Here is a 26,746-nt window from a genome sequence, read left to right as displayed (position 1 = left end):
GTGGCGGTGGTAAGAAGTCAACTGGCAGAGCCATTGGATTGCCGCAGGAATGGGAAGTGGTGTTACATATTCATTCTGCTACCCAAAGTCCAGTATATAAGAATCCTCACAATAGTTCTCTGGAATTAATGCCAAATGTTTCTGTAGAAGTTAGTCTTCTTTTTATCAGATACTGATAAAAGGTAGGTAGTATGCTTATAATTTAATTTGAACTTGAATGTAATCTTTTGTTCTTACCCACCTAGAGGTTCAGGGCTAAATTCAGTCTTCCCTTACAATGATTAACTCACCCCACGTGCCTGGTAAAAGTCTATTTCTTTTGTTACTTTTTATTGTCGTTGTAGTTTTGTTTTTCTTTATAATTCTCTTACTTTATATTGTGTCAACTTAAAAATTGCCCCAAATCCTCTTGGGTAGGAAATCCTAAATAAATTTGTCAGTGGAATTTAGTCAAAAATTGACCTTCTGTATCAACACAGACTAGGGCTCTTACAAGGCTGTTAACCTGATTCACCTGAAGAAAGGGTCCAAACAGACCTTAGGGAGAGGCCATAAAAGCCTTCTTTAGTCACTTACATGGCCCAGTGGATAGAATGCTTGGCCTGACAGCTAGAAGACATATTCCAGAGTTCAAAATTGGCCTTGGAAACTTTCTAGCTGTGTGACCCTGGGCAAGTCACTTCACTGCCTCAGTAAAAAGAGCTGAAGAAGGAAATGGCAAAACACTCCAGTATCTCTGCCAAGAAAACCCCAAATGGGGTCACAGAGTCAGACAGGACTGAACAACCACCAGGCCCTTGTTATTTCATTGGTACAAAGAAATCCAGGATAAAGAAATTCCCTCTACCAATGTAGCATGGCATTTTTTGGGGCATTTTCAATTTATAATCTTAGATGCTTAGAGCACTGAGAAGTTATCCAGGGGTCACACAGCCACGTGTTAGATTGAGGACTTGAATTCAGGTCTTCCTGGTTGCAATGCAGGCTCTTCTTCCTCTACCTCAGCCTGCTGCTCTTATTGAACCATCTCTCAAATGCCCAGTCCCCCCCACACAGGAAAAAAAAATGATGAAAGACATTGTAGCCATCAGGCACCACTTACCGTAATAAAGGAGAAAGGAAATCTGCAGTGGGCATAGCAATGGCCTGCTTCCTGAAGCAGCGGGAAAGCTTCTTGCTTCCCAAGAAATAGACCAGTAATAGGGGTGCTGGGTGCCACCTAAAGGTTCACCTCCTCTTTTTCCATTTGCTCTGCTTTATTCCTATTTCTCTTGCCAAGTCCACTTCTACTCCTCTGCCTTTACACCTTTCCCACGGTCTCCCCGAGCTGTGCTAGCCCATAGAAGGTCCTGACAAAAGCAGTTGAGTTCAATCATTAGCTGACGTTGGGCACTTAAGCTCTCAGCTTCAGTTTCCCCCCTCAGCTGTAACATGCAATACCCACCTTCCTTAAAGCATTGTCACGAAGATCAAATGAGATAATCTTTATGAAGGAGCTACCTACGTGTTGGCCATTGTTAGTATTCTCTTGTTTGGGGTTCCTTACTTCCTAGATGCATTCAACAAGCTTTCATTCAAGATCTGCTAGGTTCATGAAAATGAAGATAGGATTCCTACCCTGAAAGGCATCACAACCTAGATGTGACCCCTTCCCTAAAGAAGAGGCCCAAAGAATTAACTGAACTAAGTTGTGTATTAACTGTCCAATCAGTTACAGGGTGTTTGAAATGACCACGTGAGGGCAACTATTTATAAGGCTAAGATGTTCCCCCCTGCCCCCACAATAAATAGCAAAAAAAAATTTTTTTCTTTGTAAGATAAACAGGAATAGGTAGAACTTAGCAGTGTCTTAGTCTTTGCTCTTAGCACAAAAAGGGGCAGCTATTAGCACAGTGGGTGACAAACTTGACTTCCCTATACACAGAGTTTACTGAAGCCATTTAGTTAATTCTGGTGCTAGTTAGAAAAGCTCTATGAAGCCAGCCTGTCTTACTCAAGCCAGTGCAACAGGGAAAATTCCACAAGATGGATAAAGACAGCCAGACCTCATGACCTTAAGAAAATCTTCAATTTGGGGAAATCAATTTATAGAGGTCTTTCAAGCTAATCATCTTCTCAGCTTTGGCCTTGTGGGGTATCAGGGTATGATGTTGAAACACTAAGTAAAGGGGGCTAGGGAGAAGGGGAAGGGTGGGGAAAATGAGGGAGGGGAAGGAAGGAAATAAGGGAAAGAGTAAAAAAGGGGAAGGGAAGGGGAGGAAAAGAGTTAGCTGGAGGGAAGAGAGGAATAGTGGGTTAGTGGGAAGAAGAAAGGACCTGGGAGGAAGGAGTAGTATATCACTGATATATCTAGGGATGCAGGTTAGGCGTTAAATGAGAAGATTATTCCTGGCATAAAGAAACATGGACCGAACAAAGCCCAAATGGATGAGTATATTACTATTATATGGGAGGCATCAATGGAGTTAAAAGAATCAGCACATATTTGTCTTTGTATCTCAAGCACCTAGCATAGCACCTGGTATAGAATAGGCACTTTTAACAAATATTTGATTCAATTGAACTGTCATCCTTTTAATATACCTGATCTGCAAGGACTACATGGGTAGGGGAAAGGGTACTGGATTAAATGTCAAGATTTGAGGGGCAGCTCTGGCTTTGCCAATAACTACCTGCTTGGCCTTGGGGTATGTCGCTTGTCCTTGATGGGTCTCAGTTTTCTCATCTGTACAATGAAGAGGTTGGACCAGATGATCTCTAAAGCACTTTCCAGTAATGTCATTTTATATTTATGTCTGCTTTGAAAGGGAGGATGGGGACAGAGTTGAGGAATGATTTGGGAAAATTTCATGAGGCTTTATTGAAACTGACACATATGTGCTAAATATTTATTGAAGATGCTCATGACCTGCTTTCTAACATACAACTTCTCTTTTTATGTTTTGGTCTAGTGCTTCTTCTCAGATGCTAAACCTTATTGGGCTAACGATAAATAGGAAGTTTTCTTTCATTCATTGAGTTCACAGATTAATACCACCCGTCTTGTAATCCAGTGAGGGGGAGGCTTCTGTGTTTGCATAAATACGGTTGTTATGAAATTGGTAAACATGCCAGGAGTGGCCACTGATTCTATCCTCCGAGGAGTCCGGTAAACAGGACATTCATAAAGATTCTGCTTTATGAGGATATCCTTGAAAACATTAACTGGAGTGGAAATCTATGTTTAAAAATGAGAAAAAAAAATCAAGCAGTCAGATTACATAATTCAGGGTAACTTCATGACTTTTTTTTTCTTTGCTAGATTTGGGGTATTTTGTTACAAACTCAATGTAATGAGAGGCCAGATAGCAATGTATCTGATATTGGGTATTATGAGAGGCCATGGCTTTCTTTATAATAAAAAAAGCTGCTGACACTTATGTGACATTTTATGGTTTGCAAATGCTTTCATCACAACTCTGAGGTAGATAATGGAAGTATGGTCATCTCCGTTTTATAGGGGAAAAAAGAGGGTTTTTATTGCATAAGTTAGGCTAGTAGTTTGAATAATGCCTATCCTGATATAGCCGCCTATATTTAAGTTTGTATTATTTCAAGTTATAATTATGTAAAACATGATATTTGGTTCTAGCCCAATGGATATATGAAGTACAAATTTAAATAATGTTGACTACTTCAGGGGATTCATTACTTGAACTAACCAAGACCAAGCTGTATTCCAGGGTTCTAATGCATCTGCCATCTTGCCAGTGTGGCTATTATCTACAATGGAGCAGATCACAGTATAACCAGGCCTGCCTGTGCCAAGTAATTCTTGCCCATTTCCTCCCATAAGTTTGCCAGGGGGCCAGAATATAGTGGTAAAAGTTTGATAACTGGCTTGCCAGGGAGAAAATGTAGCTCAGGACACACTTTTACATTTAATCTGGATTGTTAAAAATTTGTTAATTTCTTGAATCTAAACAATCAACAAAATTTAAAAAAACTCAAGCTCTGATTTGCAGCTTTTGATAAATTTATGAAGTGCAAATGTTCACACTGAAAATTTAACAACTGGCTCTCTTCAGTCAGTTGGAGCTGGCTCCAGCAGTCACTTGAGAGGGGACCTTCTTTTTTTTTAATCCTCTTGACGTCATGAAGACTCTTTCTGGGCTTTTTGGCTAAGATCAAGTGTATGCCATGACCAGTGAAAGTTAAATCACATTTAATGATCTTAAGAAACACATACAGTGTCAAGTATATATCATTGATGTCATGAGTATTGATGATATATACTTATAAATATTTATAAAATATATCCAGTTGACTTGTTATAAGCATCAAGAAACATCGAATACATAGAACCATACATAATAAATCTATATTGCTAATTCAGTTCAAAAAGTACAAATCCTATACCATCTCCACATAATCTATTATCATTAGGACTATTATTAAGTTATCAAACTGCCTCACCCTGGTGATATGTGCTATAAATATTTCAGTTCTACCTAACAGCATCATGGAGCCTGACTTAATTGGCAGTAGCTTAGCTCCAGTTTTCAACTTTGATAGTCTAGGCCTTTAATCTCTAACCAACCTTCCAAGAACCCCGACCCCCCCACCCCCCAATCAATGCTCATTTATTGAAAATGGAGTTCCCTCTTTGTTCTTATCAGTGCAATGCTGGATATGCCCTCCATCTCTGGATTATCTTTCAAGTGGATTTGTTGTAAGAAGGCACTGGAGTAATAAGTGCTCAGTTCATTCTAGGCATCCATCTAGTAGTACTCTGCACATAGTGGTACTTAATAAGTATTTATTGACTGATATATAATTTGTAAATATTTGTTGAAAGTAAAGGGTTTTTTTAAAACAATTTATTCTTTTTTCAGTTTTAGCACTTATTCCTAGAAAGAACAAATTTCTGTCTTGGGGGTGAATTTATTTAGATTGGAGCATTATTTTGAGCCATGCTAATTTCTTTTTGCGGGGGGGGGGGGGCAGGGCAATGAGGGTCAAGTGACTTTCCCAGGGTCACATAGCTAGTAAGTGTCAAGTGTCTGAGGCCAAATTTGAACTCAGGGCCTCCTGAATCCAGGGTCGGTGCTTTATCCACTTAGCTACCTAGCTGCCCTGAGCCATGCTAATTTCTAAAAAAAAAAAAATTAGTAGGTCACATGGCCCACGATTTACATTTTTGCAGTGACAAAGTTAGCCAACCTCTGACTTACAAAAATTTATGATTTGGTGGTAAATGACTAAATATTTACCTTTTGGGGCAAAAACTGTATTTCTGGAAAATCAGAATATCTCTCTCGAGGCAGTGGATCATCCAAATGTTTTTCTTCTAGGTTCCATTTTGCTCCTTCCATATATAAGCCAAAAACAGTAACTCCAACTTGGTTACGTTTAATGTCCTAAAACCAAAAAAAGGTAACTTCAGTGAACCCAGACATTCTTTTAATAAAAGCAGGAGCCTGGCAATAGAATGATGACATCCAAAGCACTGTCAGGGAAAGCTTTCTGTATAAACCAATGAACAAGGTTATGATGAAGTAGATTCTGTGCATGCTGGAGCCAGCTTAAACCTACTTCCCATCCACCCCAGAGTTGATGGTTAAATTTTCATTGTGAGCATTTAGACCTCAGAAATAGGGAAGCTACAAATCAGGGCTTCATTTATTGTTTTATTGATTATCTAGGCTTAAGAAACTGATGGAAAACGTTAATAATGCAGATTAAACTTAAATGTGTGTCTTGTGTATTTCTTTCTTTGTTGTTTTGTTTCTCTTTTGTTCTTTTGGATAGCAGAGGACAGGTAGTGACTCCTCAGAGTTCTCCCCCCAATATCTCCAAATACCTTCAAGTAATGCCATAAGACAATTCCTTGAGCAGCAGAACCCACAAAAGGACAGGGTGAAATGATTTTCCTGCCAAAGACAGCTTAGAACGTCAGCAGGAAAGGTCTGTTATACTGTCCTGAGAATAGAGTGCAGATGCAGGCCACACCACAGATTCAACCCCAGCCCCAGAGAATCAAATCTCCAGAACCTTGGAATCAGCTAAGGCAGTAGCTACTTCTGGAACTCAGCTCATGGATTGGTGAGGGGGTAGAGTGATTGGCTGAAGAGAGATTGCAGGGTTCTCTGCTGACACTGAGGTGGAACTCTGTCATGCTGCCTGTGCTCAGAACCAGGAAGCAGTCTTAAGAGGTGGCCCAGGTGGGGCAGGGGTACTGGCACAACAGAGCTTGCAACCACAGTGAAACAGAATTCTGTTCCTGGGTTAAAGAGCAAGCAGGCCTCTGGTTACTTACAGACCAGTGCACAGGTCAGGGGAGTGTAGAATGTGCCTCTCCTTAAATTGCACCACCTGGGACCCCCTGAAGCTTGGGACAGTATGACCTGGAATCAATGCCCCACTTTAAGAAGGAGTTCAAAGTTAAGAAATAGGCTGGCAAAATGAGCAAACAGAAAAAAATACAGACACTAGAAAGTTTTTTTGGTTATAAGGAAGATCAAAATACACCCCCAGAGGAGGATAACAAAGTCAAAGCTCCTACATCCAAAGCTTCCAAGAAAAATATGAATTGGTCTCAGGTCATGGAAGTACTTAAAAAGAACTTTGAAGATAAGGTAAGAGAGCTAAAGGAAAAAATGGAAAGAGAAATGAGAGTGATGCAGGAAAGTCATGAAAAAAAGAGTCAACAGCTTGAAAAGCCAAATGGAAAAGGAGATACCAAAGCTCTCTGAAGAAAATAATTGCTTAAGAATTAGGATTGAACAAATGGAAGCTAATGACTTTATGAGAAATCAAGACATAATAAAGCAAAAGCAAAAGAATGAAAAAATAGAGGGCAATGTGAAATATCTCCTTGAAAAAAACAGCTGACCTGGAAAATAGATCCAGGAGAGATCATTTGAAAATTATTGGACTACCTGAAAGCCATGATCAAAAAAAGAGCTTAGACATCATCTTCCAAGAAATTGTCAGGGAAGATTGCCCTGATATTCTCTTTTATTCTTTCTCCCTGTTCCTCCCTCCCTCCTTTCCTTCCTTCTTTCTTTCCTTTCTTTCCTTATTAGCACAGCACTCGGTAGATTTTTACTTTCCCTCATTTACTTCCTAAGAACTATTATTGCAGTATGGATTAGAATTGGGGAAACAGAGGAAAACTGAGCTTGTTACTTATTCTGAGTCACACAGGTAGTATCTGAGGCTGGATTTGAACTCTCCTACTCTAGTGTGACATTGCAGAAAGGAGTATTGGATGTGGAGCCAGAGGTCTTGGGTTCAAATTATGGTTCTGCCTCAAAAAACCTTGTGGGACTTGGGCAAATCACTTTACCTTTCAGGGCCTCAGTTTCCTCATCTGTAAAATGGGGGGGGGGAGTTGGACAAGGTGGCCTCTGTGGATGCTCTCAGTCCAGCTATGATTCTGTGATGCTCCTTGGAATATAACACTCCATCATTGCCCCCTCCTTTCTCCTATCAATTCAAACTTTGTCAGATTTATGTCTAAGAGGTCAGTATGTGAATCTGAAGTCATCTGAGCATTTGGTGGCTGCAAAGAATTGGAACAAACTGTACCCCCTTCAAGTACCAAGATATCTCCTGTCTCTGCCCTTCACAGGCAGCTAAGTGGGTGCAGTGGATAGAGAGCCAGCCCTGGAGTCAGGAGGATCTGAGAAAGAAAAAAAAAATAGCCCTTGATACTCACTAGCTATGTGACCTAGGCAAGTCACATAACCCAGTTTGCCTCAATTTCCTCATCTGACATGACTAATTGATTAAAAACAGAGAAAAGAGAGATCACATGAAAACAAGCTCATGTCAGTGATTTAGTCAATAGCACTGAATCTGTGCTTACCTCAATCTTCTATACCACCTACTTCTACAAGCCACAATCCTGTACAAGATAAAGTCATATTCTCATGGGTACCTCTGGCTCTAGATCTGACTGAGGTTCAGGAAACTTGGCTTAGGACGCCAGGAGAGGATAATCATATATTTATCAAAAGAGGAGCAATAAGATTGGAAACAAAACAAAGAACGGTTGCCAATGAATTTTCTAGCTGAGAGTTAAATTATTGAAACCCCTTATTCTGTCTCTGAGGATTTGGGATTGATTGAGGTTTTTATGTACCTCGAAGGGATCTGGATTGTTAACACACAGAGAACCTTGGCAAGAAGTCAGTGCTTTTCAGCTGGGGTGTTGTGGTAAAGATTCAGCCACAGAGAGATAGGTGGCAGGAAGGCCTGCTGAAGGGGCAGGGAGTAGTACACCCAGCCTCCTCAGGGAGGGCCTCTGTGCCTACTCAGATAGGGCCTGTATTCATCAGCTACAACAAGTGTTTTGTTTCCAGCAGGTGGAGAAGCCTGGCTCTGAGGGAGGCTTCATCTCTAACTGAATGGTCGCACAAGGGCTGAAGTTTTTAAAAGTCAAATCATGTTTCTACTCCAAGAAGGGGCTACCTAAGGAACTCCTACTGGGATCCATTTCTCAAAGTAAAGAACCATTTTGCAAAAATAAGGAAAGAGGAAAACAATTTTTTTATTAAGCACCTATCATGTGCCAGGAACTGTGCTAAATGCTTTATAAATATTTCATTTGATCTTCAAAACAACCCTGGGAAGTTGATGCTATATTACTACCCCAATTTTACAATTTAGGAAACTGGGGCAGGCAAACTGAGGAATCACAATAGGTAAGGAAGAAACAAAACTATCACTCTCTGCAGATGATATGATGGTATTCTTAGAGAATCCTAAAGAAACAGCTAAAAAACTACTTGAAACAATGAACAACCTTAGCAAAGTTGCAGTATATAAAATAAGCCCACATAAATCATTGGTATTTCTATATACTTTACTAAGAATATAGGCATTAATCACTCTAAGGTCTTTTAAGGTCTTTCTTTTTCTCATTCTACATCTCAAAAATTTCTTGATGACATTTCTCGTTCCTTGCTCTTTTACTCTAGAATGAAAAGGTAGTTCTTCCTTCTTGTTGACAAGGCCAATTCCTACATCAGAACTGCTGATCCCATCCCCTCCCATATCTTTTTTTTTGTCTTTTTTTAGTGAGGCAATTGGGGTTAAGTGACTTGCCCAAGGTCACACAGCTAGGAAGTGTTAAGTGTCTGAGGCTGGATTTGAACTCAGGTACTCCTGACTCCAGGGCCAGTGCTCTATCCTCTGCGCCACCTAGCTGCCCCCCCCCCATATCTTAATGGAAAGTTACCCTCTATGACCCTCCCTCTCCCTCACTAATCTTCTATCTCTCCCTATATATTGAATCTTTCCCAACTGCCTAGAAATATGCCCAAGCCTCCTCCATCCTTAAAAACCTTCATGTGATTCCACTGTCCCATCAAGCTATCCTATATTTCTTCTACAATTCATATGCAAACTCCTAGAAAAAGTCATCTACATTAATTACCTCTTCTTCCTCTCCTCTTACTTCCAGAGATTGATTTCATTTCCAACAGATGGTATATCCACTGGAAAGAGGGATGGGGAGAAAGGAACAACCTATCATATGATTTATGCATTGTGTCTTTGAAAATAACCAACTATCTCATTACCTTAAATGCTTTCTTCAGTATGTACTCTTTAAATGCAAGACTTCTGGAGAGTGTTTCATCATGGGGTTCACTGATTACGTGATGGACAAAAGTAACAGAGTCTACAGAGATTTTTTTGGATCTTGCATAATTCTGCAGCACGGCCATAAAGAAACCTATGTCATTAAAACAGATAACAGTAAGCAATCAACTAAACCAGCATTTTACTAAGTGCTTAACATGTGCCAGAGATGGGGGAAACTAGGTGGTGCAGTGGATAAAGCACCGACCCTGGAATCAGGAGGACCTGAGTTCAAATCTGGCCTCAGACAAGTATTAGCTGTGTGAGCCTGAGCAAGTCACTTAACCCTCATTGTCCAGCAAATAATAAACAAACAAATAAATGTGTGTATTTTATATATATATATATATATATATATATATATATATATATATATATATATATACACACATACACACACACATATATATATACATACATACACACACACATACACACATATATATATATTATATATATATATTATATATATATATACACACACACACATACACAATATGCCAGAGATGGGGGATGAGGGACAAGGGATGAGGGACTGATTTTATTTCCCTACTTGCCTTTCCAAGATGACCCTAATTTGCACTCTTTGTTTGCCTATTTGGTTAAATGTGTCTATGGGTCTGCCTCTCCTTTTTCTTGCTAGTTACTGTGTGAGAGGTATGGGCTTAGGCCTAAGCTAATTCCCAAAGTCACCTAAGCATTTAGAGATAAAGAGTAGTACATATTAAAAACTATGACCTACATATGACTAATGGTCAAGCTGCTGCTATTGATGGATTTTATAATTTTGCTAAATAAACTAGTTATTCATGTAATTCTTTGACAAGATGCCAGTGGTGTGAAGGGCCTGGACTGGCCATTTGGGGCATTTTCCCTACTCACTTGGATGGAGTACTTAATTTCTTTTCTGAATAGCCCCAAAGACTGACTGCAATTCCACACTTGTAAGCATAATAGTTTCATTCTCCACAGACCTAATCAACCCTGCTAAATCAGAAATGGATATTAGAAAGCTGATAAACCAAACTGAGTAGGGGGAATAGAAGGAAAGTGCCTAGTTTCCCTTCATGATTTCAGATCTCCAGGCCTAGACATGCCATACAAAAAGAACTGGTGGATGTCATAGCTAAGTCACTATCAATGATATCTGCAAAATCCAAAGGCCTCCCTCCCATAGGACTATAAAAGAGCAAATATTTCAATTTCAAAATGGGAAGAGAATAGAATGTGCCAACCAAGGCCCAGTGAGCTTGAGTTTGATTCCTGGTAAAATTCTAAAATGTATTGTTAAAGGGATGGTTAATGAGAATCTAGAAAGGGAAACAGTCATCACAGAGAGCCAGCATAACTTCATCAAGTACAGGTCATGTCAGACTAACTTCATTTGCATTTTTGAAAGGGTTACTAAATTGGTAGGTCAGGGGAATTCTATAGTTAGAACTTATCTGGATCTTAGCAAAGCATTTGACAAAGTCAAATTATCCTTGGGAACAAGATGGAGAAATGTGGTCTAGATCAGATGTTGGTAAACTATAGCTAGCAGGCCAAATATGGCCTGCCACTTGTTTTTGTTTGTTTGTTTGTTTTGGTGGGGCAATGAGGGTTAAGTGACTTGCCCAGGGTCACACAGCTAGTCAGTGTCACGTGTCTGAGGCTGGATTTGAACTGAGGTTCTCCTGGATCCAGGGCCAGTGCTATATCCACTGCACCACCTAGCTGCCCCCTGCCATTTGTTTTTGTATGCTCCTTGAGCTAAGAATGGTTTTATATTTTATTTAAAAATGCATTTGTTTAAACACAAACAGGCAGTTTTTCTGAAAGCATCCTGCTCATCATTTCTTACAGCACAATAGTATCCCACCACAATCACATACTGCAACTTGTCAGCATTTTCTTTAATGATGAACAAAGGCAACAAAATCTTATGGTGAGGAGGGGTTCATAGACTCCATAAGACTGTTAGAGGGGCCTGTGACACACAAAAGTTAAGAGCCATTCTTAGTCTCTTGGGTATATTAGTACTGTTTTCTATCACTCTCTGTTTTCTCTCATTCTCAATTTCCTCAGCAATACCTTTTCAGCCATTCCTCTTGTGGAAGTTTTATTGGCTAACAAGCTTCAGCTTGCTTATTCCCTCTTCCTCCTTATGCATCCCCCCCCCCATCAACTTCTACATAGGGCTGTATGCACAAGGCCAGTGTACCCAAGGATACCCAAGTAGAGTGTCCAAGGCCACCACGATTTTAGCCTTCATTGCCATCCTTCTACAAAAAAGCAATGATTCTGGGTTAATCCATAGCTGATCTTGCAAGTGCCCAGCAATTCTTGTGGAGTGGCCCAGGAATGATTAAAACAAAAGATGGATAGTTGGAAGAACAGCAAAGAAGTGAGACCTCTGTGTGTGTCAAAGAGCAGGCTAACACCTACTCTGGGAGTCTTTCTTGTGCTCACACAAACTCTTTGGTTTTAACAAAGGTGGACGTGGGTTACATCACCCACATATCATCCTGTCCCTCCTATACCCTTTGTAGCTAAATTCCTCCAAGAGGCCTTCTGTGATAAGTGCCTCCACTTTCTCTCCTTTCACTCTTCTTAACCTCTTACAGCCTGGCTTCTGACCTTATCATTCCAAAAAGACTACTCTCTCCAAAGTTACTGATGACCTCTTAGTTGCCAAATTCAAAGGCCTTCTCTCAGTCTTCTTTCTCCATGACCTCTCTGCAGCCTTTGACATGGTTGATCACTCCTCCTTGATATTCTCTTCTTTTTAGGTTTCCTTCCTAACTATCTGACCAATCCTTCTCTGTGTCTTTTGCTCGATCCTTCTCTAGACCATGCCCACTAAGTGTGGGTGTCTCTCAGGGTTCTGTGCTGGGCTCTCTTCCCTTCTTCCTCTATACTACTTCACTTGGTGGTCTCATCAGCTTCCATACATGTAATTACCATCTCCATGCTGGTGATTCTTGAATCTACTTTTCCTACCCCAGTCTCTGCTGATCTCCACATGATTTTCAGGCATCTTGAACTAGATGTCCAGCAGACAACTTAAATTCAGTATGTTCAAAACAGAAATAATTCTCTATCCTCCTAAGCCCTCTCCCCCTTCCCCAACCCTTTCCCTATTGCTGTAGAGGGTAACACCATCCTCCCAGTCCCTCAGCCTTGCAACCTATGAGTCATCCTAGATTCCTCACTATCTTTTACCTCCCCCTACCCCCATATCCAACCTATTGCCAAGGCTTGTTGATTTCAACCTTGTCACATCGGGGCAGCTAGGTGGTGCAGTGGATAAAGCACTGGCCCTGGATTCAAGAGTACCTGAGTTCAAATCCAGCCTCAGACACTTGACACTTATTAGCTGTGTGACCCTGAGCAAGTCACTTAACCCCCATTGCCCCACCCCCCAAAAAAGTGCTCAACCTTACCACATCTTTGGAATATGCCCCTTTCTCTCCTCTGATACTGCCCCCACTCTGGAGCAGGCCAGCGCCTCCTGTCTGGACTATGGTAATTGCCTTCTAGTGTGCCTATCTGCCTCAAGTCTTTCCCTACTTTAATCCATTCTCCATTAAAGTGATTTTCCTGAAATGTGGGTCTGATCATGTTACTCCCTTACTCAATAGGCTCCAGTGGCTGCCTATTGTCTCCAGGAGCAAATAGAAAATTCTTTGTTTGACATTCGAAGTCCTTCGTAACCGAGTCTCCTCCTACCTTTCCAGTCTCCTTAAACCTTATCCCCTGACTTCCATCCAGTGACTTGACTTCCTGGCTGCTCCATGAACAAAACCTTCTGCCCCTCAGCTCCAGGCATTTTCTTTGGCTGTCCCCAACGCCCGGAATGTTCTCCCTCCTCCACTCTGACTGCTGACCTCCTTGGCTTCATTTAAATCCCAACTAAAACCCCACCTTTTATAGGAAGCCTTCTCCAACTCCCCTAACTTCCAGTGCTTTCCCTCTTTTAATTAATTCCTATTTATCATGTATAGAGCTTGCATATTGTCTCCCCACTAGATTGTAAACTCCTTGAGGGCAGGGACTGTCTTTTGCCTTTTTTTTTTTTTTTTGTATGCTCAGGGATTAACATGGTGCCTGGAACACAGTAGGCATTTAATAAATGTCAGTTGAATGAATGAATGAATGAGCATGATGAAATTTGAAGAGTGCTCTGGAAAGGTCCATAGAGCCTGCTATGGTATATCCCTACCTCTGACAGACCTGTAGCTATAGAGTTTTGTATCTGTAGAAAAAGGCAGAAAATACTTTTTTGGATGATTATGGGGGAGACAAAGACCCCAGGACACTGGCATTATTAGTAGGGGAAAGGAACTTAGTACTGTGGATCATTTGGGGCAGCTTCAAATAAAATTCAAGTGGAAGGGAAGAGAATAAGCATTTATATAGCACCCACTGTGCGAAAGGCACTGTACTAAGTACTTTACTAATATTTTATCATTTTATCCTTGTAATAACCCTGGAAAGTAAGTGCTATATTACCCCCATTTTACAGTTGGGGAAACCGAGACAAACAAAAGTTAAGTGACTTGATCAGGGTCACATAGCTAGTAAGTGTCTGAGGCCAAATTTGAACTCAGGTATTCCTGATTCCATGCCCAGCACTCTATGCACTGTGCCACTAGCTGCCTCTCAGCATGTATATGCTTATTAGGCACCTATTATGTGACAGGCACAGTGCTAAACAAAGACAAAACAAAACAGTCCTTGCCCTCAAGGAGCTTAAATCTTAATGTGGAAAGAACATGCACACACACAGGTAGGTATAAAACAGAGACAAGGTAACCTGTAGTGCTAGAAGTGTGGTAGAAGCTTGGGACACCAAGAAAAAGCTCATGAAGAAAGTGGTGCTTGAGCCAAATTTAAAGGAAGCCAGAGATTATAAAAGATTCACCTCTAACTTCCCCAGACCCTGGTGGAGGGGCAGGGCAGAGTCTGGAGCGCTGACAATTCTCTTTCTTCCAAGTCATTTTCCTGCTTTTGACCCCCCCCCCCCCCCCCGGGACCTCTTGAGCCCTGGCCACCAGCACCGGCACTGGCACCAGCACCAGCAGGGAACCTACCCCCACATCAACTCTCATCAAGCTGTGATTGTCTAGATATAGCTCTGCTCCTGTCATCTTCTTTAGAGAAGTATAAGCACTATCAACTATTCTTTAGATTCCTGCTCTTGGGATAGGCTTTTTTCCCTTCAGGAAAATTCCTGCCCAGAGACAAAGCCTATGTCATGATAACCCAGGTAGGCTCTTAACCTCTTGCCATTAGAAACTTATTTTTTTGGGTTAAGGGACTGGATCTCCAGGATTCTCCTATTGAAATGAAATTACCCTTGGGTAGAGTAGTCCAAGAAACCGTTATCAGCAAAGAACCCCAAAATGTGAATGACTGGATTGCAAATTAGTGTAGGGAAGGGGGCAGCTAGGTGGTGCAGTGGATAGAATTCTGACCCTGGAGTCAGGAGGACTTGAGTTCAAATCTGGCCTCAGACACTTAACACTAGTTGTGTGACCCTGGGCAAGTCGCTTAACTCCAATTTCCTCACTAAGAAAAAATAATAATTAGTGTAGGGAGTCCCAGAAAGATTGGGATATTAAACAGGTTGGTCGGAAAGGAAGGTGAGGTGATTAGAAGTTGTTTGGAGGATGTTGGGGTCAGTGGGGAAGGATAAGGAGAGGAGGTACCCAGGTGGGGAACATAGATGAAGAGGAAAATGGCTGCCAAAAGAGGATATATGAGGGCACTGAAGACCAACTGCCAGCTTGATAACTTCACCAAGGGCTAGGCCCAAGCTCCTACCTTGTGGGAAGAAGAAAGTTGGAAGCCAGAATCGGGTTGGAAAGGAGTTAATGGGATCTGCCTCTTCCTCCTCTTTCTCTTGAAATTCTTTATTCCGATTTGGAAAGTAGTGCTTCCAAACAGTAGTCATTTTAGTATACCTGTTTGTAAATAGAGAATAGGCTTTGAGATGGCTGATGCCATAATACCTTTCTTACATTTAAGATCCCAACTGAATTGATTCATTTCTTTTCAGGCAATGGTGAAAATACTATTTGCAATATACACACACATATATACATACACATGCATGCATGCATACATACACACATCTATCTATCTATCTATCTATCCATCCATCCATCCATCCATCCATCCATCCATCCATCCATCCATCCATCCATCCATTCATCCATCCATCCATCTATCTATCTATCTATCTATCTACTGGTAGTTGCTGAGGAGTTTAGATAAGGCCTGTTTCTGTTCTTATGGAGCTAACAGTAAAGTAGGAGAGCAAGATGCAAACATAGTTAAGTATAAGACAAAACAGTATATGGTAAGTATCCTAGAAAGGTGCTAAAACAGAGTTCCTTCCTATTAGAATATAAGCATCAAGGGGCAGCTAGATGGCACAGTGGATAGAGCACCGGCCCTGGAGTCAGGAGTACCTGAGTTCAAATCTGGCCTCAGACACTTAACACTTACTAGCTGTGTGACTCTGGGCAAGTCACTTAACCCCAATTGCCTCACTAAAAAAAAAAAAAAAGAATATAAGCATCCTGTGGGCAGGCACTATTTCATTTTTGTGTTGGTATTCATGGTACCTAGCACAGCGTATGACAGCCACATAGAAAGTGCTTAATAAATCCTTAATTCTTTCCCTTTTAATTTTAATACCTAGTGCAACTGAGGCTGCCTATTCTTTACTTTCATAGAGGCATGGGAAGCTTATGAAAGAAAATGGGTAGCTATTGAGTTGTGAAGAGAATTTTCTGTGCATGAATCCACTGCAAAACCTTCTCTGTAGCCTTCTCTGTCTCTACCTCTGGGGGATTTCTTTGTTGGGGTTTCAGTAGTGACCATTACATTGGGTTTAGAAGAGTTTGAAGAACTGCAACTAAGATCGGGGTGGTTATAAACCATTTCTACTCCAAGTTATGAATCTGACAACAGGAGGATACCCTCATAATGCCAGAGAGCTTGTAAAGGAGCAACATTTCTAAAGAATTCCCTGGGCTTTATTAGGCTCAAGTGTTGTTTTTTCCAGTTCTTCCAGTTACTGTTGCCTTCCCTCTAAGGTTACTGTCTATTCTGTGTATATTCTTGTATGCATCAAGCTTACATATGTATATATACATATAGATACACATACATTATATGTATGCACACATACATATATACACACATATAAACATACATACACAATGTGCTGTATCCTTGATTAGGATGTTAAGTTCCCTGAGGGCAGGGAATATTTTTGCTTTTATTTTGTAACTCTAGTATTTAGCTTGTCACATAGTAAGTGATTAATAAATAAATACTTGTTGATTGACTGGTGGGAAGACAGCACGGTCACTGTATCCTGAAGGCACACCATATTTATGTGTTGTTACACAAAAACACAAACCCAGGGGCATACATATAAATTTTAGGTCTTATTGGGTTCAGGAACTTGCTTGGATGGTCTGACCCCAAGCAAGCAAGACTAAGCTAAAAATATCCAAGAGAAGAGGATCCGAATAATTCTCAGCAACCAGGCACTAACATACCTTGCTTCACTTCTGGTCTCTATATGATTGTGTCTGTCAGTTACAACAGTGGTGTAAGAGTAGATAGTCTCCTCTAGTTTCTTTTCTTTCACCATTCTAGTTCAGCTGGCATCTCTAAACATATTCTTCCCACACTGACTGAATTCTAATAATAATAACAGCTAGTATTTATATAGCTGGCAAAGTGCCTTACAGATGTTAGCTCAAGTGATCATCACAACAATTCTGTAAGGTAGGTGCCATTATTCTCTCCATTTTACAGATGAGGAAACTAAGGAGCAGAGAAGTTAAGTGATTTCTTCAGGGACAAGTAAGCAATTGAGGCAGGCTTCAAACTCAGGTCTTCCAGACTCTGAGTCACCAGCTGTTCCTCCCTCCCCCATTACACGTTCCCTTTATAGAGCTCCTTCTTGCTTCTAGGGAAATTAAAGCACAGAATGAGGAAAGGCAGAACACATATGTCTGGGTATTTATCCAGGTGGATCATAGCATAAACCACATTGTTTCTACAGTCCCTTCTTGAATTCTCCCTCATGCCCCTGAGTCTGGTAGAACTTACCCTTTCCTCTTTACTCTAGCAGTCTTAAGTATCAGCCCCTTCTGCCACCCTTAACCTTTGAGAACACATGAAGGAGAAAGGCAGCTAACCCAGTATCCTCCTCCTTCTTCCCAGGAAAATTGTGGGACAGAAATGGAATGCCTTTGATCACACCATTGATGAGCCAAGCCCCACTCTGAGGTATTGCAAAATGCCTTGACCTCACATTCTCTGTCACAGTCTGGGAATTACCTCAAGCATGGCCAACAGTGCCAAGGAAGAAGAGCAGTGAAACTTGTGAATGCCCAAAATAAAATGGCTGGGCTTCCCAATACTGTAGGGCTAGATTGTTCTAGTTTCACTGCCCAGTTTGCAGCCTGTGGACTGAGTTCATTCAAAGCCTTCAGTGACGGATGGGGAGCCAAGGTGAATGACAAACTTCATTCTATCAGCCCAGCCCAGCAAGCTGAGAGTTTGGGTCTTTCACCATGGAACCCTGGCATTCCTATGAATGACAAGAGGGCTAGCTGGTCTGGTTCCCACATGGACCTGGGGTATGGACACCATAGAGATCCGGAAAGCAGGAATGATGAGAGGAGTACTGCCCACTGGATACAACTTGAGGGCTAGAGCGTGAGGGGGAACAGGGACACATACAACAAAGGACTCAGACGCTGATGCCTGGGCCTGGCCTTATGGTTTACTTATCCAAAGGTTCTGAGAACCTCATTTCCACTAACTTCAAATGCTATACACGTTAGAGTTTCACACCTTTGGTTAGGAAAGGTATTAAAATTATTAGTGAGAGAAATGATTATTTCTTTCTTGTATAAATAACTAATTATTGAATCAAGACCAAGGTTTTCACCCTTTTCTGCTTCCTCAGCTAGAAATCAGCCAGTGTGGGAAATCTTTCTCAAAGACTTACCTAGCCAGGATGGCTAAGATCTGGGCAAATATAGTGAAAGACATTCTGAGTTTAGGCTAATGGGTGGATTCCTGCTCATTGTGTTTACTCAGACAGCTATGGGAAAATGTGGATTCTCCCTTTTGTCAGACAGGTGATATGGATATTGATAAGTCTCTTTGACCAAGGTTTGGGTGTGCCTCATTGTAATATAGCCCACTTCTCATTGTAATATTCATTCTCTCATTAATTATTAACCAATCAGAGTTGACTGTGACTCTCAGGAACACATACTCTTCAAAGGGCATATAAACTGTGAGCCCATCTCCATGAGGGATCTTTGGAATTTGAGAGTGCCACTGATCACTTTTATTAATAACATGCTAGTCTTATTGAAAAAATGATTAAATTTCCCAGAAACTATGTCTCAAATCACATTACTCAAGAGAGCTAGCTGATGAAGGTATTATGAGTTATTTCTACCTTAGTATGAATCAGTTAATCAGGCCCTTACCTCTCTAGGAACAGGTTTTTTATAGCAGAAGAAAGCAGGTGAGGAGGTAGGAGGACCTTGGATTCTTAAATGGGTAATAGGGCAGAAAGAGGAGGTGGGAAGAGCTGAAGCCAAATTTTGCTTGTTTCTAATGGTAGGAAGCAGGAGGGTAATTTTGGCTCAGCAAGACATATCTAACTTCATAATGGGGAAAGTCAAATTTAAATTTGATAGACAGAAACTTGCTTTCTAATTAGTCTTTTGATCTGTTTTGCATAATCACAGAAAGCATGCCCCAACCACTATTCTATTTAATTGAGTTAATACAAACTGAGGGAATTGACACAGCAAGTGGTGGTGGGAATTAAGTGAAGCACACTGACTCTACCTCATGACTCAGTTCAGGAGCTAGCTCAGTTCCCTTTCTATTTAATTATGGGTCTAGTTCAACTTCTGCCTTCTGAAAAAAAAACTTTATTCAATTATGGGAATTGTGAAAAGACTTTATTGCATTGTTTGAATCTAGCCCTGTGTGGCTGGGAAGCTGGACCACTCCTACCTGCTGCTTAGAGACCCTTAACCAAGGACCCAGGTTATGCTGACCAGAAACCCAGCAGATCCAAGGATTGATGCAAGGAGTTTTCTCACAATTACACATCTCAAGCAGCTCATATTTCCTATCTGAAAACCGGCCCCATGCTGGTTAATCAGTGACTGTTTCCATGTTCCTTGGATGGAATAGACACTTTGGGGGGGGGTGAATGGAACACTTCTTTTTCCAATTTCAGGGAATTGCACCTGCTTGTTCCCTCCTCCCAACTTGGAAAGTTCCTAATTTTTACTCCAATTAGAAATCAGATTACCTAATTTTGTATCCTGGTTAATTCTTTTCTTTTTAGCTAATTGGTATTATTTGATGAATTGTTTTAAATACATAAGAAATTTGTCTCCTTTCATATGTGGGCTCCAGTGTCAAAGGTGAGGAGGCCTGGTTCTGATTTGCTATGCAATTGGCATGCATCGTTTAATAAATTGAGATGCTTGGAAGCTCTAACCTTTGTTTCCTCAGTCATTTCATCTTTTACCTGCCACAAAACCTTAAAGTGCTATATAAATATTACCTACTTTTTATAATTTAAAAAGTAACATCTTTATATTATTATTTTTATTTTATATTATCTTTTATACTATCTATATAACATCTTCTATGTATATATGTGTGTATATATAAAAATTCTTTGTTAAACAGGATGGCTCTCTTAGATTAAGGTAGGGTAGGTATACAGGGGGAAATGTAGGTGAAGTAGAGACAAGAGATTAAATTAAAATGACATTTAAAAATTAAAGTTAAATTAATAAAAATAAAAATAATTCAAAATTAAGAAGATATATGAAATTAAATGAAAAATTAAACAAAAATAAAACTTAAAAAGTTTTGGAAAGATACATGATAGGCAGTGTGAAGTAGCAAATAGGGAACTAGCCTTGGAGCCAGGAAGACCTAGGTCTAAGGGCCACCAGTGATAAATACTGTCTGTATGATGCTACTCAAGTCACTTTAGCTCTAAGTGTTCTGGTCAACCTTCTAGTATGAAAAGTAAGAGAAAAGGTTTCATGGTGCATCAGTGCAGGGAGTTTCCTCATTTTGTAGTTTCCTTTAGGAATAAAACCAAAGGACCAGTCCCTAACCCCAATAAAGAAATATGCTGCAATTAGTATATTATGCTTTTTAAAATCTAGCTATTTTGATTATAGAATTCTATCTCTTTTGACTTCTGAAAAGTTTTAAGGTAAATAAACTTATAATTTTAGGTTTCTGCCTTCTTAGAATTAGAAAGAGTTTGGATAATTGGAAAATGTTTTCGTTTCTCCAGTGTTTCTCTAAGGACCTTGCCAAATCTTGTTTTGAGTAATAAGATACTCCAGCTCCCTCAGCTGCCTAGAAGGATATCCAGAAAGGTGGGCTAGATATGCTTGCCTTAATTTCCTGGTGGACGATCACAATGCTTATTACTGAATCCCTGCTTAAAATAACTATCTCCATTCTTCTAAATTGGCATTAGCCTAGAGATTTGAACAACATTTTAGATATCAGAGATTGGCATTTCAGCAAGTACTTTCCAGCTAATCTGCTACCCATACCGAAAATATATAGCGTTGTAGACCACTTTTGCCCAGTTCTGGATGAATGCCAGTCGCTGGAGGAGAAAGGTGATCCAGGTAGACAACACCTTTCCGGTATTATAAGAAGCTTGCTGTTGGGATTGAGAGAGAGACACACGTCATTTTTTTTTTTTAAAGAATGACTTCTAAGATCACTAAGTATTTCATTGCAAACTCTAATAATGGACTCTGGAATCAGGGAGAAACCACTGCAGGAAGAAGCCATTTTCCAAATGAGTAGCCAGGAAGATTTCAGTTCAAATCCATCCTTAGGCACTTATTAGCTGTGTGACCCTGGGCAAGTCACTTAACCTAGCTGATAGTTTTAAGTTTTATTATTATTTATATTTTATAGATGAGGAGATAGGTCTAGAGAAGTGACTATGCCCAGGGTTATACCACCAGAAAGTGTCTGGGTTCTCTGACTTCAAGTCCAGTTCAGGCTTGGCAGCTCCTCATCACACTCAAAGTCATAGAATGTTAAAGCTGGAATTAAACCTTAGCCATCACCAAGTTCAACCCCTCATTTTACAGATGAGGAAACTGAGGCCTGGAGGAGTAAAGGAACTCAGCCAAAGTCCCAAGCTATTTCTGAGAATGCTCACTGCCCCCTTTCCTTGTTGCTACCAATGAGATGCTATAATTGCTTTTACCTCATTAGAAATGACTTCATTTCAGGAGACTGGATCTCAACTACAATTTTCCTAGTCTCTTTTTAGTCATAATTGGCCCATCCCACCAACAATTACCCCAAAACAGGAAGGAGAACTCTTTCCCCTGGAGTGGAGAGTGTTTACGGTTGTCCAGGGAACCTTGCTTAGTCATTTAAGTCAGTGGTTTCAAAGTAAAATAGAAATGGGGCCACTAAACCATAGATAAGGATCTCTGTGGGCTGCATATTGACTTAGAAAACCACATATTAACATTATGTATGTTCCCTTGTATATTTACTTTGTTAAATATTTTCAAATTATTTTAATCTGGTTTGGAGCATAATAGGGAGTATTTGATCTAAGTTATTGATGAGAATAATAATAATGCTAATATGTTTATTTAGGGGGGAGAATGTGATCATTGATTAACATGTTACTAGTCAGATGAATACAGAACATGCTAACAATAATCATATGAAGAAAAGAGAATGAGAATGAATGGCCAAAGCATATTTATGAAGACTAAGGGAAGGACTGAAAAACTGTTATAACTCATTGGTTATTAAGTAATTTAAAAGAAATGTTTATTAAGCAAGCCTAACTGTATTAGTTTTATTAATATTTATTAACAATAAGACATTTAGTTTAAAAAGACATTGCATGATGCAATGACTATCCTAATTATATATATCCTAATTATATATGGTAGCATTTTCCCAGAATTGGCACAGAATTGATTTCACAGAAAGGCCAATTTGTTGACTAAAAGTCAAGTGTTGACATACAAAAGAGCACTGGTTTAATTTATATATCTTTGATCCAAAGTTCTAAATAGAAAACCACTTGCTTCTTACCTGCCATAACTCAGGCACTTTGTTATTAATGAGACAATCATAGATCACCTCTAGCTTCTGGTTGATGGTGGTTTCACCTCTGACAGCACCCTGGAGTTCTTTCAGAGACTGGTGGATTAGGGAGAGTAACTTATTAAATCGACCAATTTCTTGACACAGGAATGTTAACAAGGCAGAATGAAGGAGGGGGTCATAATCTGTTGTTTTTTTAAAGAGAAGAAGAGAAGATCATGATATAATATCCCATAGAGAAAGAAAGAGGCTACAGAGTGGTGTCTGAAGCTAATGCAATCTGACAATGCCTAGGCTGATCAAGGTAAGTGGTTTTGTGAGCTCTCTGAGGGTAAAGGGTATCATTTACCTCTTTTTGTATCCTTAGTGCTTAGCACAATGCCTGATGTACCCCTGGGGGGTGCAGTGGGCATGGAGCACTGAGCCTGAAATCAGCATGATCTGAATTTAAATTCAGTCTCAAACACTAGCTGCATGACCCTGGGCAAGTCACAAAACCCATGTTTGCCTCAATTTCCTCAACTATAAAATGGGGATGATAACAGCACCTGCTTAGCACATAGTAGGTGCTATATAAATGCTTATTCCCTTCCCTTCCCCTTATTGACTGACTGATCACTTCACAAATGGGAAGTTACTTCCTTAAGGCACAGTAACTTGTGAAATTGACATAAGAATTCAGATCTTATCACTCCAACATTGATTCCATACAAGGTTAACTGAATATTGTGGCTTCATTTCCTTCTGCAGGTAGCAGGTAATTGGGAAAACCTGAGGGAAGTTTTAGGTCTTGGGGTGGTGCTGGGGTTGGCAACTGCAGAAGAGGAGCATCAAGCAACTCTAATAATTCCCCATAGGGGTCTTAAAACAATAGTGTTGATGCCTTTTAACATTGCTGTCACTTTCCCAAGACCACCTCTTCTTCCCACTGCCAAAGAACTGTCCCTTTTTTTACAATGAGATATAGTTAAGTAAAAGAAACTCTTGCATTGGCTGTGTCTAACCCGATTCTGGTCCTGGTGCTGAGAACAAAGAGACCTTCTTCATGATCAGTTCTCAAAAGTCAAGAATAGTGACTGTACTGTTCAGAGTTCAGTTTCTCAGTACTGTTTTCCTCTGCATTTATTATGGGGGATGTCTAAGGTTTTGCTTATTTCCCTCTTTATCAGTTTATATAAATCATCCCTAGTATCTCTGGATTGTTCATACTCTTTTATACCAGTACAATAATATTCCATTCCAGTCATATTCGACAATTTATTCAGCTATATAGAACTCAACTGATGACATGCATTTTGCTTCCATTCTTGTGTGTGTGTGTGTGTGTGTGTGTGTGTGTGTGTGTGTGTGTGTGTGTGTTGTGGCTACCACAAAGAATAGACCTATGGATATTTTGTTATATGTAGGAAGTTACTTTCTGTATTTGACCTGCTTGAGATGTATGCCCGGCTGTGGGATTTCTGGGTCAAAGGCTATGAACAGTTTAATGATTTTTCCAGATTAATTCCAAACTTGTTTTCTTCCAGAAGGGCTGGACCAGTTCACAGATCTAATGAATGTATAACATACGCCCCTCACAACAGAGCCCGTTTCTGTTTTCTTATTAATCATCTTTACCAATATGATAGGTGTTAGGTAAAATCTCAGAGTAGTCTTAACTTACATTTCTCTTATTATTAGTGATTTGGGGTATTTTTTCATGTAATTGTTCATCATTTCCATTTCTTCTTAAACCTGTCTATATATTTTGACCAGTTTGCAGTTAAGAGATTATAAGGCATACGCACAGGTAACTGGGAGAACATTATTACAAAACAGGATACTATGTAAAGTCAGAGGGGGTAGAACATTATTAACTTGGAGAGGAACGGGGAAAGCTATGTGGAGTAAATTTGAGTTGGATTTTAGCATATGGGGAGGAATTCAATAGGTGAAGGGGGAATGGATAGCCTAGAAAAAGGGAGTAGAATAAATCAGGGCATAGAGAAGGGGAAGTACAGTGTATGCTCATATTTCCAGTTGGCTGGAGGACAGAGTGTGTTTGACAGTGGGGGAGGAGGGAGGGAGGAAGAATGGGATAAATATTAGAGAAGTCTGAAAAATCGGGGGGCTGCAGTTTGTGGAGGGCCTTGAATGCCGTGTAAAGGAGATTGAACTGTGTGTTACAACATTTTTATCAGTGCTTTGGATGAGGTCACAGATGGCGAGCTTTTCAGGTTTTTCAGATGACCCAAGAACTCAGGGGTGGAGAAATATGGAGAACAAGTTGCAAAGTAGCCAGTAAAGGAAAATTTTGTTGAATGCTTCTTGATCTGCTCATGGTGGTAGTTCTGCATAGTGCATGCAGACTGTTCTTTAATTCTCCCATGCAGCTGGAAAGCCTGAAGTCAGTACTTCAAAGCTACATGGGCCCTCACTGTTTGCAGAGTTGGATTTTAGAAATTCTATGCTTATTACAATGTGCAATCTAACTTTAGAGAACTGGCCTCCAAGGTCTGGGTTCAAGTTCTCCCTCTGATATACACTAGCTGGGTGATTTAACAGACTTATAATGGGCAAGGAATTTAATTGCTCTGGGCAGATCTTTAAGATCATAAGTTACAGAGAAGGTGCTGATCTGCATTAGTAGAGGAAGTACTTCACTGAGAACTTCAGAACTTCCCACAGTGAAGAAATCACAGGCTTGATCCAAGAAAGAAAGAAGGGAAAAGGAGGAAAATAGGGAAGAAAGTAAGGAAAGAAGGAAAGGAGGGAAGAAGGGAGAAAGAAAGAAGAGAAAGAAGGAGAAAAGAAAGGGAAGAAAGGAAGGAAAGGAAGGAAAGGAAGGAGAGGAAGAAAGGAAAGAGAGGAAGGAAAGGGACAAAGAAAGAGAAGAAAAGGAAGGAAGGAAAGAAGAAAATGAAGGAAGGAGATAGGAAGAAGGAAAAAAGGGAAGAAATGAAGGAAAGAAAAGAAGGAAGAAAGAAAAGGAAAGGAGAACCTAGGGATAAAAAATGCTTATATAGAATATGTGTATGTATATATATATATATGTATATGTGTGTATGAATGTATGTACACACATATGTATGTATATCTATCTCTATCTCTATATTTGCCCTTGTGAGCATTATTTTGCTTAGAGTATGAACTACAGTTCTCACCTTTGACATTTTTATTAAGTCTGACCCAAACAGAACTTGAGATAATGGTTAACAGGGTAGGCGGAATGACGTCTTTTGTCTCAGTGATCAATGGTTCTTTCTCTACAGTCAGAGGCAATCGCTTGAGCATTTCAGATGAGAGTTCCAGCACTAGTTCATCTTGGCTCTTTCCACTCCTGAAAAGTAAGTTCTGGGAATTATGCGAGTCACAGGCTAGTTCAGATCAGAGAGCATCTTCATTCAGGTGTCCTTTCTGGAGACAAACAACAAAAGGCATCTTCCCTAAAGAAATGTGGAAGTTACAGTGCTGATTGTTCTAGGATTTCTGTGAAAGACTTTTTACCCAAGTGCAACTATGTAAAAGTGCTCTCTCACATATATTCATGTCCCTATCTCCTTTTTCTCCATTCTTTCATTGGGCCCTCTGGAGTTCATATTCTATCATTAACAAACTGCTTTTCATAGTAGCCCACCCCTTCCAAAAGAAAATTACTTTGTATATTTTTTATATTTACTTATGTATAAACATGTTTCCCCCCAAGAGAATACAAGCACCTTGTATCCTATTTTATTTTGTCTTTATATTCTCGGGACCTAGTAGTATCTGGTCCACAATAGGCACTTAATAAATGCTTGTTGATTTGTATCAAATTGCATACACACTTCCACCAAAATTATGTCAGGTAAAACCAAAGGCATACAAATGCATAGGGTATTACTGTTAAGGCTTCCCCAGTCAATGTTCTTCCCAGGGTATGCTGCACCTCCTCTTCCCCACCCCTCAAATATATGCC

At 40.1% G+C, this 26,746-nt stretch overlaps 1 protein-coding gene across 1 annotated transcript in view; it reads right to left on the bottom strand.

The window, feature by feature from the left end:
* Positions 1-3,007: 3,007 nt before the first annotated feature.
* Positions 3,008-26,746, bottom strand: part of DNAH14 (dynein axonemal heavy chain 14) — a 362,777-nt gene continuing 339,038 nt past the window's right edge. The window contains 7 exon segments of the mRNA XM_044003178.1: positions 3,008-3,217; positions 5,253-5,399; positions 9,570-9,724; positions 15,439-15,578; positions 21,270-21,382; positions 22,798-22,994; positions 25,953-26,128. Of these exon segments, the coding sequence (XP_043859113.1) occupies positions 3,008-3,217; positions 5,253-5,399; positions 9,570-9,724; positions 15,439-15,578; positions 21,270-21,382; positions 22,798-22,994; positions 25,953-26,128 (1,138 nt within the window).

The sequence above is a fragment of the Dromiciops gliroides genome, chromosome 4 (assembly GCF_019393635.1).
Source record: "Dromiciops gliroides isolate mDroGli1 chromosome 4, mDroGli1.pri, whole genome shotgun sequence".
Taxonomy (NCBI): Eukaryota; Metazoa; Chordata; class Mammalia; order Microbiotheria; family Microbiotheriidae; genus Dromiciops; species Dromiciops gliroides.
This window is presented reverse-complemented; position numbering and strand designations above follow the sequence as displayed.